The sequence below is a fragment of the Sphaeramia orbicularis genome, chromosome 4 (genome assembly GCF_902148855.1).
Source record: "Sphaeramia orbicularis chromosome 4, fSphaOr1.1, whole genome shotgun sequence".
Classification (NCBI taxonomy): Eukaryota; Metazoa; Chordata; class Actinopteri; order Kurtiformes; family Apogonidae; genus Sphaeramia; species Sphaeramia orbicularis.
Window position 1 is genome coordinate 7757166 of NC_043960.1, and position 18457 is coordinate 7775622.

The window sequence follows — 18457 nt, forward strand, 5'->3', positions numbered from 1 at the left end:
GTTTTTAGACAGAAAACAGCCGCAGTAAAACCACAAATCACCTCTGTTTTCTGTACAGTTTGTGTTGCCGGTAGCTGAACTGTAGATCTGTTTAGAATTGTCCAAACAAGGTCAGAACTGTCACAGTTTAGTCTGAACCATGGTTGAACAAACTTAGCAAAAATAGTAACATCACATAATAACTTTATACCTTCATAAGAATCATAATCAAGTATAAAGCTCATTGTTTACACACATCTTTATTTTGGTGTCATCAAGTTTTCTTCTTCAAACTAAAACTTATTAATGCCTATTTTGATAGTCACTCAAAATAACACTGTGTTATAATCTTTTTTTAAATTTTTTTATTTAACCAGGAAAAAAGATCCCATTGAGATTAAGAACCTCTTTTTCATGGGAGTCCTGGCCACGAGGCAGCATGAAATACAACAGTTACAACATACAAGAATGTACAGGACAAGTCAAACTATGAAAAACAAGTGGAAGTCACTGAGTTAGTCTGTAGCCCTTTGAGTTTAGATTTAAAAGCATTCAAGGAGATCAGTTCAGTCAGTCATCTTCTCATGCATCAGTTGATAGTTTACATTATAGCTCTGTTAGCTTAGCTCTGTCAGCTTAGCTAGGTTTTTAGACAGAAAACAGTACATTTTTGATCCATCAACTAACTTTCTTAATTTGTTATTTTCTGTGGAGAACAAAGGAACAGAGCTGCAACCGATTAATTAAAGTGATCAAAAAAAAAAAAAATCATTCAACCACTATACTCCTTAATCAAAGCTTTGTTTCCTTCATTTCTCTGCTGTTAAACATTGGTTCCACTGTTGTGTTTCACACGGACACTTATTGTGATGCACAAAGAAGCCTCAGTTCAGAAAACTACAATAGAATATTTCCCTTCAATCAATTTAAGTCGATTAATTGAATCGTGAATTTTTGCATTGGCTTCAAGCACCTAATCGATTGAATGAATGAATGAATGTTTTTATTTCAGGTATATACAAAACACATACATATTAAAAAAACAAACAAACAGAAAATTAACACAATTATTTCTGCTTCTCCTATTCCCATCCTTTCTCCAACTCCACACCTGAAGTTGCAGCAGATTAAACATTAACACAAATTATTCTACATTCGGTTTCTTAAGTCACTTTGAAATCATATTATTTTCATAGCCCTTGAGAATGTGACAAATTAAAGCTTTTTTGAAACTCGACAGCGAGCTACACAATTTCACTTCATCCTTCAATTTGTTCCATAATTTGACACCAATAACAGAAACAGTGATATTTAACATTTGTTCTTACTTTACACGTTTCAAACACAAACCTCCCTCTTAAATTATAATTCTCTTAACTTAAAAATTTTCTGCATACAAACACGAAGATTTTTACTTTTAGCACAAAACATAAATTCCATTGTTTTTAAATATACAATATCAAAAAATTTTAGTAAACCAGATTCTACAAAAAGTGTATTACTTGATTGAAGATAACCAGCTTTGTTTATGACTCTAATAGCTTTTTTTTGGAGTTTAATTATCAGGTCTATATTAGTTTTATACACATTGCCCCATATTTCCACACAGTATGACATATATGGCATTACAAGTGAACAATACAATATATGCAAACATTTTTTGTTTAATAAATCTCGAGTTTATAAAGAATCGCAACAGTCTTGGACATTTTATGTTTAATATATTCTATTTGTAGTTTCCAATCGAGTTTATGGTCAATAATCACTCCCAAAAATTTTGTTTCATACACTCTTTCAATTTCAGTTCCATTAATTTTCAGTTTTATATCATAATTTCCCCTAGCACCACCAAAAACCATACATTTTGTTTTATCTTCATTAATTGATAACTTATTTACGTCAAACTATTTTTTTAACTTGATCAATTCCTTTTCCACAGTTTCTAATATTTGTTTCATATTTGCTCCCGAATTAACCGGTTGCAACTCTACAAAGGAATAAAAAGGAAAAGCAGCACATAGTGTTTGAAGTAACTTTAGTGACTCCCATCTGGTCGTCGTTGTTCTAGAGACTGATTAAAAGTTTGATCCATGTCAGAGTCCAATTCTTATAATGAAGTGTTTGAATGAACAATGGTGTTATGTTCAGATAATGATCATGGCGTGTATAAACCAGCTTGTCCGGTTTGATCGGCGTGTTTTTATGTAATGGCGAACGAAACATTTACATCCCAATGAACAGTTCGGGGAAGTACAATTAAGTCATATGCAAAAGTAGGTTTGTCAGTAGGATAACCTGTAATACTACCTGCACATACAGTTTGGTATTTCATTTATTTCGTTCACACCCACGTTCAAAAAGGAGCAGGATGAAGAAAATCTTATATTTCCTGTCCCCTTCTAAATAATAATAGCCTTAATGGTTAGCTACACACAACTAGTAATAAAGTCAGACAAACCAAACAAAATACATCCAAAGATATTAGAAAATGAATACAAAACTAAGTGTAAAACTACATATCTAGGACGTACAAAACATAGGCAAATATGTACCTGATGAAATGATGCAAATCAAGTACGATACCAAACCACAATAAGTAAATAAATATGTCACAACGTGCAAAACCAATAGGAAGCAAAATGTCAAAACTTAAAACTGTTCGTATAATCTCAGTGTTGTTTTTATACACTTTTTTTTCCCATTAGAACAAACAAAACATAGGTAAATATATACCTGACGAAATGATGCAAATCAAGTACGATACCAAATCACAGTAAGTAAATAAGTGTCACAAGATGCAAAACCAACACGAAGCAAAATGTCAAAACTTATAACTCTTCATATAATCTCATTTTTCTGTTTTTAAACACTTTTTTTTCAGTTGGAATATGTTTTTACAGTCCTTCAGCTCATTATAAAGAGAATTCCAGAGTTTAAGCACATCTGCTTCAGAGATGACCTTTCCTTCTATGCTCTTCACTCTCCGAAGTAAAGACAAGCATTTTCATTTTTTCATTTCATTTATTAGTTTATTGTATTATAGACAATCCCAATTAATTAACTGTACATGGCTAGTATCCTGCTGTAGTCCCTGGCCTGATGACAATAGGCATCCTAAAAAAAAACAATATATTACAGCACAATAATTAAAAAGAGAGAGTTAAGACAGCAAAGAGACAAGATAAATCAATAAAGATAAAAAAGAGAACAGTGAAACATCAGTACAATCATACAGAGACAGCACATATAATCCAAACAAACAAAAGCAGCACATATAAATACATCAGCACAGAATCACAGACGGATGTAAACAGACATCACATATGGACAGACAGCATCCATGATCATGACACAAATAACACAGAGCCATATGTTAGTGTGTACAGGTGGAGTTGTCTGAAAACCATGTCTTTAATTTGGCTGTATGTGTATATGTACAGGGTGGGGAAGCAAAATTTACAATGAACATTTAGTTGTTTTTTCTCAGTAGGCACTACGTCAATTGTTTTGAAACCAAACATATATTGATGTCATAATCATACCTAACACTATTATCCATACCTTTTCAGAAACTTTTGCCCATATGAGTAATCAGGAAAGCAAACATTAAAGAGTGTGTGATTTGCTGAATGCACTCGTCACACCAAAGGAGATTTCAAAAAAGAATGACTATGAGCAAAACTATTACGAGAAAGTCTGGAAGATACTATTAAAGAAGAATGGGAGAAGTTGTCACCCCAATATTTGAGGAACACTTGCGCAAGTTTCAGGAAGCGTGTGAAGGCAGTTATTGAGAAAGAAGGAGGACACATAGAATAAAAACATTTTCTATTATGTACATTTTCTCGTGGCAAATAAATTCTCATGACTTTCAATAAACTAATTGGTCATACACTGTCTTTCAATCCCTGCCTCAAAATATTGTAAATTTTGCTTCCCCACCCTGTATGTGTATCTTTAACCTGTTTAACCCTGACCATATTTTCAGGGGAAAACACCTAAACAGACATACCCAAAGTAAATGAAGAATTACTTCACAATAATAAGGTTCATATGGATGTTCTTGGTGTCTATGGACATTTAGAGACCTCACAGAATCTATTCCCATTGTCTAAAATATTGTATCTATTACTATGCCTGAGTAAACTGTAACAAACTAAAAGAGAAATTAGAATTTTTTATCCTCGCCTGTTTTGTTTTGTTTTTTTTTCGGCTGGATTGACGATGATATGCATAAATTAATTGTTCGTGTCGGAGATTTTTAATAGCGTATATATTTCACCCCACAAAGATTAAAAATCATGTTTGAACATTAAAGTTTGCACTAAAATACACTTTTGATGTACTTTTATTAACATTAGGGTCTAAACTTTGAGCAAAAGTTGAAAAAAAACATTGATTGTCCTGATTTATTATATTTTTATTGTAGATGAATATTAATATAATTTTTTAGGCCTGCGGGCAGACCAATAGGGCTAAAGGGGTGGGAAGTGAGTTCCAGTTTTGTGTTGCTTTAACAGAGAATGAGAACTGACCAAATGTGCTTTTCCTGAATGGGACTGATAACCCTAACGCTAACTGGAAAACTGATATTCTGTAGTAAACCCACTACTTTCTGCATTTATCAAGTTTAAATCTCTACAGGGTGTTTAAAAAAAAAGTATACACTCAGAAAAATGCCTAAAAAATGAAAGTTCCATAAGTTTCAGAAAATATCTATACGGTTATTGATAGACCAAGGTCTCATGCTTTCATTACCACAATGGCAGGTATCAGCCATACCACGTGAGTGAGCATGGTCCTTGTACTTAATTGGGATAGAAAATGGCTTGCGCACAGATATGAGAGGGTTAAAACAAGATCAGACACCACAATTGGAAAGCTTAGGCAGGTGCTTTAATGCTGTGTAATTTACAAGAAAATTCAGTTAACCCTTTGTCTTCCAGAAGCCTCCCAACTTTGCACCCAGGCTGTGCCTTCCTTCACTCAAACAGCAATTCAGCTCAGTAATTTTGAAGGCCAGGAAGTGCAAATTTTTAAGGCCATGGTTCATTGATTTGTCAAAGAAGACACAGCCACAGTCCATTTCAATCTGCCCTTAGCTCTCCACAGGCCTAAAATGGACTGTGGTCTGACAAATGTAAACAGTGCTTCGTAGCTTCCGAGAAATTTACGTAGTCATGCCTGGATGGCTCAACCTGGGTGCAAAGTTTGGAGGCTTCTGGAAGACAAAGGGTTAACTGAATTTTCTTGTAAATTACACAGCATTAAAGCACCTGCCTAAGCTTTCCAATTGTGGTGTCTGATCTTGTTTTAACCCTCTCATATCTGTGCGCAAGCCATTTTCTATCCCAATAAAGTGCAAGGACCATGCTCACTCACGTGGAACGGCTTATACCTGCCATTGTGGTAATGAAAGCATGAGACCTTGGTCTATCAATAACCATATAGATATTTTCTGAAACTTATGAAATTTTCATTTTTTAGGCATTTTTCTGAGTGTATACTTTTTTTTGAAACACCCTGTATAACTGTTGAGGAAAAAAGGATTAAACAAGAAAAGCAGTCGGAGAGCGCAGACCTCCGCCAAGACAGATCTGCCCCCCCCCACCATCACCACCAAAATTTAATCATTTCTTTCTTGTGCCAATATCAACATTTCCTGAAAATTTCCTGAAAATCCATCCATAACTTTGTGAGTTATCCTGCTAACAAACAAACAAACACGCAACCACACAAAGCAAAGTGATCACAATACCTCCTGGCAGAGGTAATAAACCACTTCAGTTGCAAAGTTTTGTTTTCTATATACGTATGTTGACTGATTCAAGGTGCCATTTCCTGAAATATCTGGTTTGAAAAGGGTTAAATGATGAAACTAACGTAACAAGAACTCCTTTTCCATTTTGTGAGGCCGGAGGGATGTCTCATAGTAAGGTTTAGATCATTTACACTTAAGGAAAGATAACATGACTTAGTTTATTGCAGAAGAAGTTTGCAATCATCATTTAAAAAAGAAAAGAAAAAAATAGGTCATGGCATTTACTCATATTTAACCCTTTAAAGACCCAGAAATATTTTTGTGATGACTTCCAAATGATTTTTTTTCTCTATATTTAACCTTTCTTTAGTGATTTGTCAGCGTTTATTATAATTTTATCCTCAACATATTTAGCATTTTTGAGTGAAAATCCATTATTTTTATATATTTTATGTATATATATTTAATTTATTGTAGCTGTTCATTAAAGCTCAGAGAAAATCCAAACTTTATTCTATCAAAACAGAAACAACTTAAGCAGAAGTGCTTTTTTCCAGCCAAATATATGATTAACTGAACATATAGGCTCAATACCAATTCACCCCTTACCCCTACCCAGGGGCACTGCTACCAATTATGGGCCCCATGAAAGCTTAATCATTCTGGACCCTACAGAAATTGGGGGTGTGTATGTGGGGGTGTGGTCCATAAACAATGTCACTTATGATACCGTGAAAACGAAAACGAAACCTGGCATGCTTTCAACAATCACCTCCCGACTTCTACACCTCTCTTATACAGCAGATCTTACACGACAGTTTCACAACTTCCTCTATCCATTGAGCCCCCTCCACTGCTCTATGGCCCCCCACAGATACTGGGCACCATGAATTTGTCATGTTCGCCCCCACTTATTGGCACCTAGCCCCTACCCCTTGAAACGGAGTTACAAACGATAGGGGTTGAAATATCCTACGAAATGAGACAACCCTTCGAGACCTGTTACGTCATCAGCAGTCATCGATACCACTTTGTTTCTGACATAATTCACATTCACCATACAGTAGCTGTAACCGTCTCTATTGCATGGGCTTTGGGCATGATTTTGTGGCTATCAACCATTACTATAACACACTGAAATGACATTAACTCTTTCAATGCCATGGGCCGATTAAATCGGCTTTACGAATACAACCTTTAAAGTGCCACAGGCCGATCAGATCGGCTTTGGAGAACACGCCATATTTGTGTACAAACAAACCATCCACCCCCATTTCTTTCTCACATTTCGATGACGTTCTTTCAAATCTTCTTGCAAATTACGACCAATGATGAATCGGCTGTGTCCGGTGCGTTTTGAATCTAAGTAGCAATCGGTCGGATGTTACCGAGCGGTTTTTGACCAAGGAAGAGCTCGCGTTTCGTTTTCTGCTTGGGAAATTTTATGAATGAATTTATGAATGAAATCATATGCAAATTAGATGGCCATTTTGTAGTAATATCGTAAACACAGCGATCTGTCAAAACAGTCCCATCTGCTAGAAAATGAGTTCCGATGACGATTCAGACTTCGATTATAAAAACGACGCGAAATACTGAAAAACGGCCAAATTCTGTGGCACTTTTAAGGCTTATTAGCCCCTTAACTGTCTGGCACCGAAAGAGTTAAACAGTCAATCAAATTATTTCGTTGTTTACCAAGAAAATACATACATTAGTGTGTTTCTTTCATCCCACTGCTGCACTTTTTTTACTGTATTTACCTCCATCTTTCCAATGATTCGAACAGAATTATGGGAGATTTCTCATACCCCTCCGTTTGTTGTGTGGTCCTGAAAAATCTCCATTTCGAGAGCCAAACAGCCCTCCCCCTTAGCCCTTCCCCTCCGTCTCATAGAGAATTGGGACACCCCTACCACTTCACATGAACGTGCAAAATGGAGGGGGAGGGGTAAGGGGTGAACTGGGATTTGGCCATAAACGGGCGTCTAAAACCTTTGCCGTTTCTGAAACTACGTTGGTTTTATTGGTGAATCAATTCAAGACACATCTGATGCTGCTGAAATGTTTTTAAATGCATTTTATCTGAATTATTTAATTGTATTGATAGAATTAGTGGATAAACACTTAGATAAGTGGATGCTTTCAGTCCCCTGTGGCTGTCCTTTAGTCCTATCGGCCTACCCGCGGACCTAAAAAATGCTATTAATATTCATCTACTATAAAAAACATAATAAATCAGGACAATGGATGTTTTTTTTCAACTTTTGCTTAAAGTTTAGACCCTAATGTTAATAAAAGTACACCAAAAGTGTATTTTAGTGCAAACTTTAATGTTCAAACATGATTTTTAATCTTTGTGGGGTGAAATATACACTATTAAAAATCTCCGACACGAACAATTAATTTATGCATATCATCGCCAACCCAGCCGAAAAAAAACAGGCGAGGATAAAAAATTCTAATTTCTCTTTTAGTTTGTTACAGTTTACTCAGGCATAGTAATAGATACAATATTTTAGACAATGGGAATAGATTCTGTGAGGTCTGTAAATGTCCATAGACACCAAGAACATCCATATGAACCTTATTATTGTGAAGTAATTCTTCATTTACTTTGGGTATGTCTGTTTAGGCGTTTTTCCCCTGAAAATATGGTCAGAGTTTAACAGGTTAAGTCTCTGAGGGTTAAACCAAACCCTGATCTTTGTCCAGCACCAACCAGAGGACTTTTCTATGTGAAGTCTCTGGTGGTTCGTCCTGAATATGGTTTCTCCAACATTCACCCCATGATTCTTGAGGTAAAGGGAAAAACAATTTGCAGATGCTAGAATAGTGAGAAATTGTGTTTTCTCACATAAAATTAACACTTTGCTGAAAAACAGTGCTGACGGCATTAAGTTTACTTTAACCCTTTCATGCATACTGGTCACTACAGTGGACAGCTATTCTACAGCTGTTCTCTTGTTTATTCATGGATTTTTAAAAAAATTTTTTACACATATCTTTATTAAAGTTTTAAGACACTACATATCTTTTCTAACTTGAATTGGTAACATTATGTAGCTCTCTCCTGAGCATTAACCCCCAGAATCACAACCCCTCCCCATAGTTTTCACACAATTTATCAGTAAATACATGTTTCTGTGCATCAAAAATTAAACGTGGTGTTCAGCTGAGTGGACATTTTTGAAACTTCATGAAAAATAGGTTCATAAGATTTTTTTTTTTTCATTATTATTTTTTTATCTATTATTTTTTCATTTTTTAAAAATTATTTTTATTTGATTTATTTTTTTACATTTATTTTTCAGAAGATAATTTTCAATCGCATTGTTTTTTTCATGCCTAAAGAGGAATAAAAACACTCAGGAAAAAAATTTGATTAACGTTCTCATAATTCGTGCATGAAAGGGTTAAAACATAACTGAATTTGCCATTTAGTTGCAGTTGAACATCATCTTTGTGAACCGCATTGGTATCAAGTAAAAAATAGTACAATCAGATCCTGTTCCTTAAATCTTTATGATGATGTACTGGGAACATTAATGGACACACTGTTTTTTCTGAATGCACATCAACTTTTATTTCAGATCAAAATTCACATCAACTGACTTTATCAAAAAAAACAAACAAACAAAAAAAAAAATCATTAGATTACAGTTAAATGTTGTGTTTAGGACAGTTGGGTATTTCTATGAAACTGGGTTCATTTTGGTATCTGGCACTTTTCCAGCTTTTTAGACCCAATAATAAAATAGAAATTTAGACATATTTCCCCCCAGGATGTACCCAATGATGACCTCAAATAAATGCAAAAAATATATATACTCTTGCGCTGAGCCATCCCAAAATTAATGAATTTTTTTGCAAATATTGGGGCCAAAAATAGAACATGAAAACCTACCTAGGTGTCAGTGCATTTGATCTGAAAACATGGCTGTAAATGGTCTTATATAGTGCTATAAATAAAAACACTGTGTTAAATTCGATGATCCTAGTGGTTTTTCTAATCCAGACGTGGGTTTTTCATGAATCTCAGTCTCATTCCAGGTTTTGTATGTAACCCATCGTGTCCACTTGTGTTACATGCAGAACCTGCCCATTTAAATGCATTTAAATCGCGAATGATTTTGCAACAGCAGTCATTTTTATGAAACACTCTGCCTTGCATAATCAATTTAATTCCCAAAATGTACCTGTGAGAGAATAAAGAGATATTTAAAAAAAAAAATAGTAGCGCGTAATTTTCGTGTCCTTTTGGCCGTGTTACATACAGATTTTTGTATTAAATATAATGTAAAAAAAAAAGGTGTTTTATCTGAAAAATAGTTTCTCTTTTATTTCAGTATTTCTTTTTAAAATAGACCCAAAGTGGTTCCAGACTTGCTTTAATTTTTTTTCAGTTTTTAGCCCCCATGTCCTGTTTTTAGGGACCGGTTTTATAGAAGCACCCAATTACATTATCACAAAATAGATGATCCAGTAAAGTGATACATTCAATATAATTATCTTAAAATTCAGACACATTCGATCCTTCAAAGCTCAGTGTGTATTCACGACGACCGCCTGGTTCACCATACCCCCTGAGTTTGGATACACAGGCATCATCATTTGAGGCTGCATGTTGATGACAGTTTGATTCTGCATGTTGACGACAGCTGGGGCTTTATTGCGATGTTTCAACTCGCGATGCATCTGGCACCAGGCGCACCACACGCAGAAACAGGAAACGCCGATGTCCTTACAGAGGGAACCCTGTGAAGAAGAGCAAAGAAATGAAGACACGTTCGAAGACATCCGTTGGAATTAGCTTTCAGTCTCATCTCAACCTTAATCTTGTATCTGTTTCGTATGGAGGCCCTCATCCCGTAGACGGCAGGAGGCACAAACACGGGAATGCCACAGGCCGCCATCACAGAAGGAGTTAAGATGTCACATATGGGGAGGCAGTAGTTTTCCCCAAATCTGCCTGAGACGGTGCAGGCGAGGCAAGGACAGCACCAGAAGCCATAGCAACCTGAGAAGAAGGGATGAGACGTTCAATGTGATAGATAGATAGATAGATAGATAGATAGATAGATAGATAGATAGATAGATAGATAGATAGATAGATAGATAGATAGATAGATAGATAGATAGATAGATAGATAGATAGATAGATAGATAGATAGATAGATCGATCTATTATGGATGGACGGACGGATATATACATGGATGGATGGACGGACATATAGATGGACGGACGGATGGCTGGGTGGACGAACGGACAGACGGGTGGATGGATGGATGGATGGATGGATGGATGGATGGATGGATAGATAGATAGATAGATAGATAGATAGATAGATAGATAGATAGATAGATAGATAGATAGATAGATAGATAGATAGATAGATAGATAGATAGATAGATAGATAGATAGATAGATAGATAGATAGATTGATTGATTGATTGATTATGGATGGACGGACGGACGGACGGATATATACATGGATGGATGGACGGACATATAGATGGATGGACGGATGGCTGGGTGGACGAACGGACAGACGGGTAGATGGATGGATGGATGGATGGATGGATGGATAGATAGATAGATAGATAGATAGATAGATAGATAGATAGATAGATAGATAGATAGATTATGGATGGACGGACGGACGGACGGACGGATATATACATGGATGGATGGACGGACACATAGATGGACGGACGGATGGCTGGGTGGACGAACGGACAGACGGATGGATGGATGGATGGATGGATGGATGGATGGATAGATGGATGGATGGATGGATGGATGGATGGATGGATGGATGGATGGATAGATAGATAGATAGATAGATAGATAGATAGATAGATAGATAGATAGATAGATAGATAGATAGATAGATAGATAGATAGATAGATAGATAGGTGGGTGGATGGACGGACTGATATATGGATGGATGGATGGATGGATGGGTGGACTGACGGACATAGATAGATAGATAGATCTATTATGGATGGACAGACGGATGGACGGACGGATATATACATGGATGGATGGATGGATGGATGGACGGACATATAGATGGACGAACGGATGGCTGGGTGGACGAACGGACAGACGGGTAGATGGATGGATGGATGGATGGATGGATAGATGGATGGATGGATGGATGGATGGATGGATAGATAGATAGATAGATAGATAGATAGATAGATAGATAGATAGATAGATAGATAGATAGATAGATAGATAGATAGATAGATGGATGGATGGATGGATGGATGGGTGGGTGGGTGGATGGACGGACTGATATATGGATGGATGGATGGATGGATGGATGGGTGGACTGACGGACATAGATAGATAGATAGATCTATTATGGATGGACAGACGGATGGACGGACGGATATATACATGGATGGATGGATGGATGGATGGACGGACATATAGATGGACGAACGGATGGCTGGGTGGACGGATGGACGGACGGGTAGGTGGATGGATGGATAGATAGATAGATAGATAGATAGATAGATAGAAATACAATACAATACAATACAAAAGAAACACACTTATCTATATTATAAAAGCCAAGTGGCCTCTGTGTGTGTGTGTGTGTGTGTGTGTGTGTGTGTGTGTGTGTGTGTGTGTCCAGGGATTCACAGAAAAGCCGTACAGAGCTGACTGCTGCAGTTTGGCATACTTCTCTTTTTTTGGTCAAGGAACACAGTAGCGAAAACGAAAAGTTGATAGGACTAGTATTTTTGGAGATATTACTAATTTTGTAATACAGTAACCTTACAATCACGTTGCTAAGGCCAGAAGGCTTTGGCGGTGACTGGTGGACAAATGCGGTACAGCATGCACGAATACACAACAGCATAAAAACTACCACATCTAGAACCAGTGGATCCTCACAGGTCAACGCGCTAGGACTTAATAAATTAGAAAGAATAAAAAAGAAAAATCTGGACAATCAACAGTAAGGTGCAACAAACTGTAATGTATGAAGTAAAGTAGAGTTTTTTTTATAAATAATTTTAATACGCGTTAATACTCACCCTACCTCACACCCATGCACCTTGTTTTTAATTTTACCTTGTATATATCCTTTATTACCTGTATATATCCTTATATGTTGTACATATTTCTTATCTGTAGTATAGAGTTAGCTTTTGTATATTTTAGTTGTGTTTAATAGTACGTGTATATTTAATACTTTATCTCTGTAGTTTTTGTTTATTGCCAATATTTTTCAGTATTTTGTGGGACAATTTTATAGTCTTTTTTATTATTTTTATTATTTATTATTATTGATCCTGTAACAATGACAGTAAAGATCCATTCTATTCTAAAACAAAACAAAACCAAAAAAACTACACTGATAACATAGATAAATCCTGTTAATAGTAAAGTTTCGCTTCTTACATGTGCTTACGTCCTCGAAGCAGTCACACAGATGAGTCGTCCACTCTGTGAAGGGTTCGGTTTCTGATGCAATTTGAGGCATGATCTGCAAAACACAGAAAGAAATATCCGCCCAGTTTAAGCACCTTATTACAAATGATGTTGGCGCCTTTTTCCAATTACCAAAGGTCGAAGACTAATTTACAGATTTGTAAGAATTGAGGGTCTGTTGGCATCGTTACTGTGGGGTTTTTCCAACTCATTGTCTAAGTTTACATGTTCACACTTTAGACCAAAGTGCCACAATTCTGACCTTTTCACTCATATGCGACTCAAATCTGCACAAATCACAGGATATAATGTAGTTTAAAACATGACTGTAGCAGTAAAATAAATACAAAATATGTGTAACAGTAAAACACCAACAGGGACGAATTTACTGCACAATGGATTTTGATAAAACACTGTAAAAAAAAAAAAAAAAAAAAAAAAAAAAACCTGTAGAATTAACACCAAAAAGTTGTAAAACTGCAACTTAAAAGTACACATCAAAGTTATTTATTTGAAAAGATTTTTGTGTTAACGGATAAATCAAATATAGCTGTAGCTTTTACAGGAAGAGTGTGTTAACAAAATCAGATTATATATTTGCATTGTTTCAAGAAAATGAAACTGTGAATTGAAAAACAATGCGGTGCCGTTTAAATTGCAACACCCTAATGTTGAAATAACAGCCTATTCTCATACTTCAAAAAAAAATAAAAGAGTGATTTAAAAAAAAGTATTTTTAACGTTTTAAACATAAATCCCACTGAAATCCAATGTTAAATATATACGTTTAAAATGTTAAATCTACATGTGACTCCGTAAATATGTTTATGGTTTGATGCGTTTTTTTACAGTATTGTGCTGGTAACCACAGCTGCCAGTTTTTGATTTTTTTTACAGTGTACTTAATATTTTATGTTAAAAATGTGATTTTAACTTGCAGAGGAGTATTTTTTTTTTTTTTTTACATTATATTAATGCTTTTAGTGAAGGGGATGATCTGAGCTCTATTTCTCAGTTCACACAGAAACAAGTTTGTGTTTTTAATCCCAGTAAATGCAGAATGTTATATAATAATTAATAATAATTAATTATTTTAAGTTGCATGCAGGAAGTTAGTTATTACTGTTATTTAATACATCTTATGAACCAATTATAATTTATTTTAATATTGCAGTACTTATGTGTTAACTTTACATAAATCTTGAAATAAGAAATGAGACAATTTCTGTAAAATTGCGACAGTGATTTTATCAAGTGTGTAACTATAGCAACAGGAAACTTGACATCCCTGTAGAAAAGTAGGACTATTTAAGTTATTTATCAGCCAATCCTACAAGGTCTACAGTGTATGCACTATAAAAACCACAAACTACATATACTTTTTAAGTGAGAATAATAAATACCATGAGTTATGTGCACTGTATATTTATTTATTTATTTATTTATTTATTTATTTATTTATTTATTTATACATTTGTAGCTTTATTAAATTAAAAAAAAAAAAATCAGGAATCAAAAAAATATATCTAACAATTGCTAAGTTATGTTGTTTTCAAGGAAGAAAAAAAAAAAAAAGAAAGCAGTAAGTTTCATTTTCCTGGGTCTCAGGTGGATATGTAGATTCAATTATTTGAATCCTAGACATATTAAAGTTTCTTGTATTTTACTGAACATCTGAGAGTAACAATCCTATCTTTCATTTTTGCAGTTTAACACCTTTATATTCCAATGTCTCTTACACATAAAATAGTTAAAAGGTAAAATACTTTTAACACCATCCTACAGGTTAAGTCATAAACTGATAAAGATCCTTGTCAAGAAATACTAGAAAGAAATAAAAATCAAGATTAAAAAAAAATTACGAAAAAAATTTATCTTTAGCATGAAATAAATGAAGTGGAAATAATCAGTATTTCTTATAAGCATCTACATGTCTACTACTAACTTTTAACATTAAAAGATTGCATTTTTAATGAACTGTTGTTTTTAACCGTTTTCTTACCAGTGAAGTTAAAGATGCTGCAGACTGAGCTGATCACCTGTTCACCTCTGAGGCTTTGAAGGTATGACAGGACACGTCCTCGAGCGGGGAAGTCATGCATTCAGAGTCATGCAAAGCGAAACGTAATAATGCTGCCAAACCTGAAAGACGATGGAGGAGGAAATGATAGTGAAAGCCATAGCATGTCTGTTTCTATGACTGCATACGAGGCGAAGAATTTAATACAAACCACATGTGTTCAAACTGAGAAATGTGAAATATGTGGTAAAAATAAAAGTGAAATAAGAGCTGGTTTGTTAAAAATGGAAACTTTCCCTTTTTTTGTACAAGATAGTTCATTATAGTCCATCATTTCAGTTTTCAAGGCAAGTTTATTTCATAGAAGAAAAGAATGTGGTTGTTTTTAGAGATTAAATGCTTCAAAACTAATCAGAAAAGTGGTTTATTTATTATTTACTAAATGCACGTTAAGAACTGAAGCAGAATTTATATTATGGTACAACTTTATTAAAGCTGGATCAACACGTCTCAGCTTGTGGTTTTCATCACAGTCATCAAATTTTGAAACCCAGAGTTTGTATGAAAGACGATGGAGGAGGAAATGATAGTGACAGCCATAGCATGTCTGTTTCCATGACAGCATACTAGGCGAAGAATTTAATATAAACCACATGCGTTCAAACCGAGAAATGTGAAATATGTAGTTAAAATAAACATCAAATAAGAGCTGGTTTGTTAAAAACGGTAACTTTCCCTTTTTTTGTACAAGATAGTTTATAATAGTCCATTTTTTTCAGTTTTCAACACAAGTTTATTTCATAGAAGAAAAGAATGTGGTTGTTTTTAGAGATTAAATGCTTCAAAACTAATCAGAAAAGTGGTACGCACTTTTTTTTTTCAACATTTAGTAAATATCTGTAAAGTTTTTCGCATATATTCAATGGAAAAGTGACTAATATCTCAGTAAGGAAGGAAACAAAGTCCAACATGAATCAGCAGATAGTTTACATTATAGCTCTGTTAGCTTGGCTCTGTTAGCTTAGCTCTGTTAGTTTAGCTCTGTTAGCTTGGCTATGTTAGCTTAGCTCTGTTAGCTTGGCTCTGTTAAATTAGCTCTGTTAGTTTAGCTCTGTTAGCTTGGCTCTGTTACCTTAGCTCTGTTAGCTTAGCTCTGTTAGCTTTGCTCTGTTAGTTTAGCTCTGTTAGCTTGGCTATGTTAAATTAGCTCTGTTAGTTTAGCTCTGTTAGTTTGGCTCTGTTAGCTTGGCTCTGTTAGTGTAGCTGTGTTCACTTAGCTCTGTTAGCTTGGCTCTGTTAGCTTAGCTCTGTTAGCTTGGCTCTGTTAGTTTGGCTCTGTTAGTTTAGCTCTGTTAGCTTGGCTCTGTTAGCTTAGCTCTGTTAGCTTGGCTCTGTTAGCTTAGCTCTGTTACTTTAGCTCTGTTAGCTTGGCTCTGTTACTTTATCTCTTTTAGCTTGGCTCTGTTAGTTTAGCTCTCTTAGTTTAGCTCTGTTGGCTTGGCTCTGTTAGTTTATCTCTGTTAGCTTAGCTCTGTTAGCTTGGCTCTGTTAGCTTAGCTCTGTTACTTTATCTCTGTTAGCTTGGCTCTATTAGTTTAGCTCTGTTAGCTTGGCTCTGTTAGCTTAGCTCTGTTACTTTATCTCTGTTAGCTTGGCTCTGTTAGTTTAGCTCTGTTAGCTTGGCTCTGTTAGTTTAGCTCTGCTAGCTTAGCTCTGTTAGCTTTGCTCTGTTAGCTTAGCTCTGTTACCTTAGCTCCATTAGCTTAGCTCTGCTAGCTTAGCTCTGTTAGCTTTGCTCTGTTAGCTTAGCTCTGTTAGCATAGCTCTGTTACCTTAGCTCTATTAGCTTAGCTCTGCTAGCTTAGCTCTGTTAGCTTTGCTCTGTTAGCTTAGCTCTGTTAGCTTAGCTCCATTAGCTTAGCTCTGCTAGCTTAGCTCTGTTAGCTTTGCTCCGTTAGCTTAGCTCTGTTACCTTAGCTCTGTTAGCTTAGCTCTGTTTTTAGACTGAAAACAGCCACAGTAAAACCAAAAATCCCCTCTGTTTTCCGTACGGTTTGTGTTGTTAAAAGCTGAACTAAAGATCTGTTTGGAACCAAACAAACAGTTCAGAACTGATACAGTTTAATCTGAACCAGGGATCAACAAACGGCAACTTAGCAAAGATAACATCAAATAATAACTTTATACCTTCATATCGCTGCAGTCCAATACATTAACATCTTTAGCAGAACTTCAAAGGTCTTTACTCTAAATACTAATGACAATTTCAGGTAATTTTCTTATAATTTGAAAACAGAAATGCTACATATAGCTCCTTTAACCCTTTCATGCATGAATTATGAAAACCTTACTGAAGATTTTTTTTTCTGAGTCTCTTTATTCCTCTTTAGGCAAAAAAAGCAAAAAAAAGAAAACAAAAAAAAACAATGTGATTTAATTTTTTTATGAACCTATTTTTCCAAGAAATTACAAAAATGTCCTCTCAGCCGGACACCATGCGTTTCAATTTTGAAGGGACATACTGTGTGAAAATTATGAAATAAAACATTTTCAATACTGCTAATCTGACGTTTTCTCATATTTTAACATAATATAATATTAGCTACTACACACTCAGATAATGTGCAATAAAAACAACATATTTTTCTTTTCAAAAAATGTTAATTGCAGTCTAATAATAATTAGCAGCTGATTTATGCTCAAATATGTTAGTGCAGATCAGGTTTATCAAGAACAGGAAAGCTACAGTAATGCTATGAATTGCAGTGTATTATTATGGGATGGTGCGTAAGTGTCCACTGTGTAGGTTGATATGCAAGTAAAACAACAAAATCCATAAATATACAAGAGAATAGCTGTAGAATAACTGTCCACTGTAATGACCACTATGCATGAAAGGGTTAAAGACACACAGTTAAAGAACCATCCAAAATGACAAGAAGATACATAACAGTCCTCCAAAACATCCTTCCTATCCCTGTTTTTTGCACAGGTTAATTCCCAGAAAGACCCTGATGACGACAACGAGCTGATTAATCTACCTTTAATAAAGTTGCTCTGAAGTCCTGAACCAGCTCATTGTGATTAGAGCACAGGTTTAGAACTAAAATGGACCATTTGTTTAGGATGTTTATAGGCAGTCTAAAACCAGCGTGTCCCCCTGGTGAGAGGACATGAGTTAATTAGTGAGTTGAAACTATTCAAATAATGTATAAAGCAAAGAATAACTTACTGCCAGGAAATA

At 35.2% G+C, this 18457-nt stretch overlaps 1 protein-coding gene and 1 long non-coding RNA gene across 2 annotated transcripts; one reads left to right on the forward strand and one right to left on the reverse strand.

The window, feature by feature from the left end:
* Positions 1-565: 565 nt before the first annotated feature.
* Positions 566-16594, forward strand: LOC115418590 (uncharacterized). Its single transcript, XR_003935334.1, has 3 exons — positions 566-609; positions 8413-8417; positions 16444-16594. It is a non-coding gene; the product is annotated as an uncharacterized LOC115418590 (long non-coding RNA).
* LOC115418588 (cornifelin-like) lies at positions 10082-15273 on the reverse strand. The gene is made up of 4 exons (XM_030133098.1): positions 15196-15273; positions 13164-13248; positions 10573-10760; positions 10082-10498 (listed from the first exon to the last, which is right to left on the reverse strand). The coding sequence occupies exons 2-4, from the start codon at positions 13243-13245 to the stop codon at positions 10286-10288; spliced, it is 483 nt and encodes a 160-aa protein (XP_029988958.1). The 5' UTR covers positions 13246-13248; positions 15196-15273; the 3' UTR covers positions 10082-10285.
* Positions 16595-18457: the final 1863 nt, after the last annotated feature.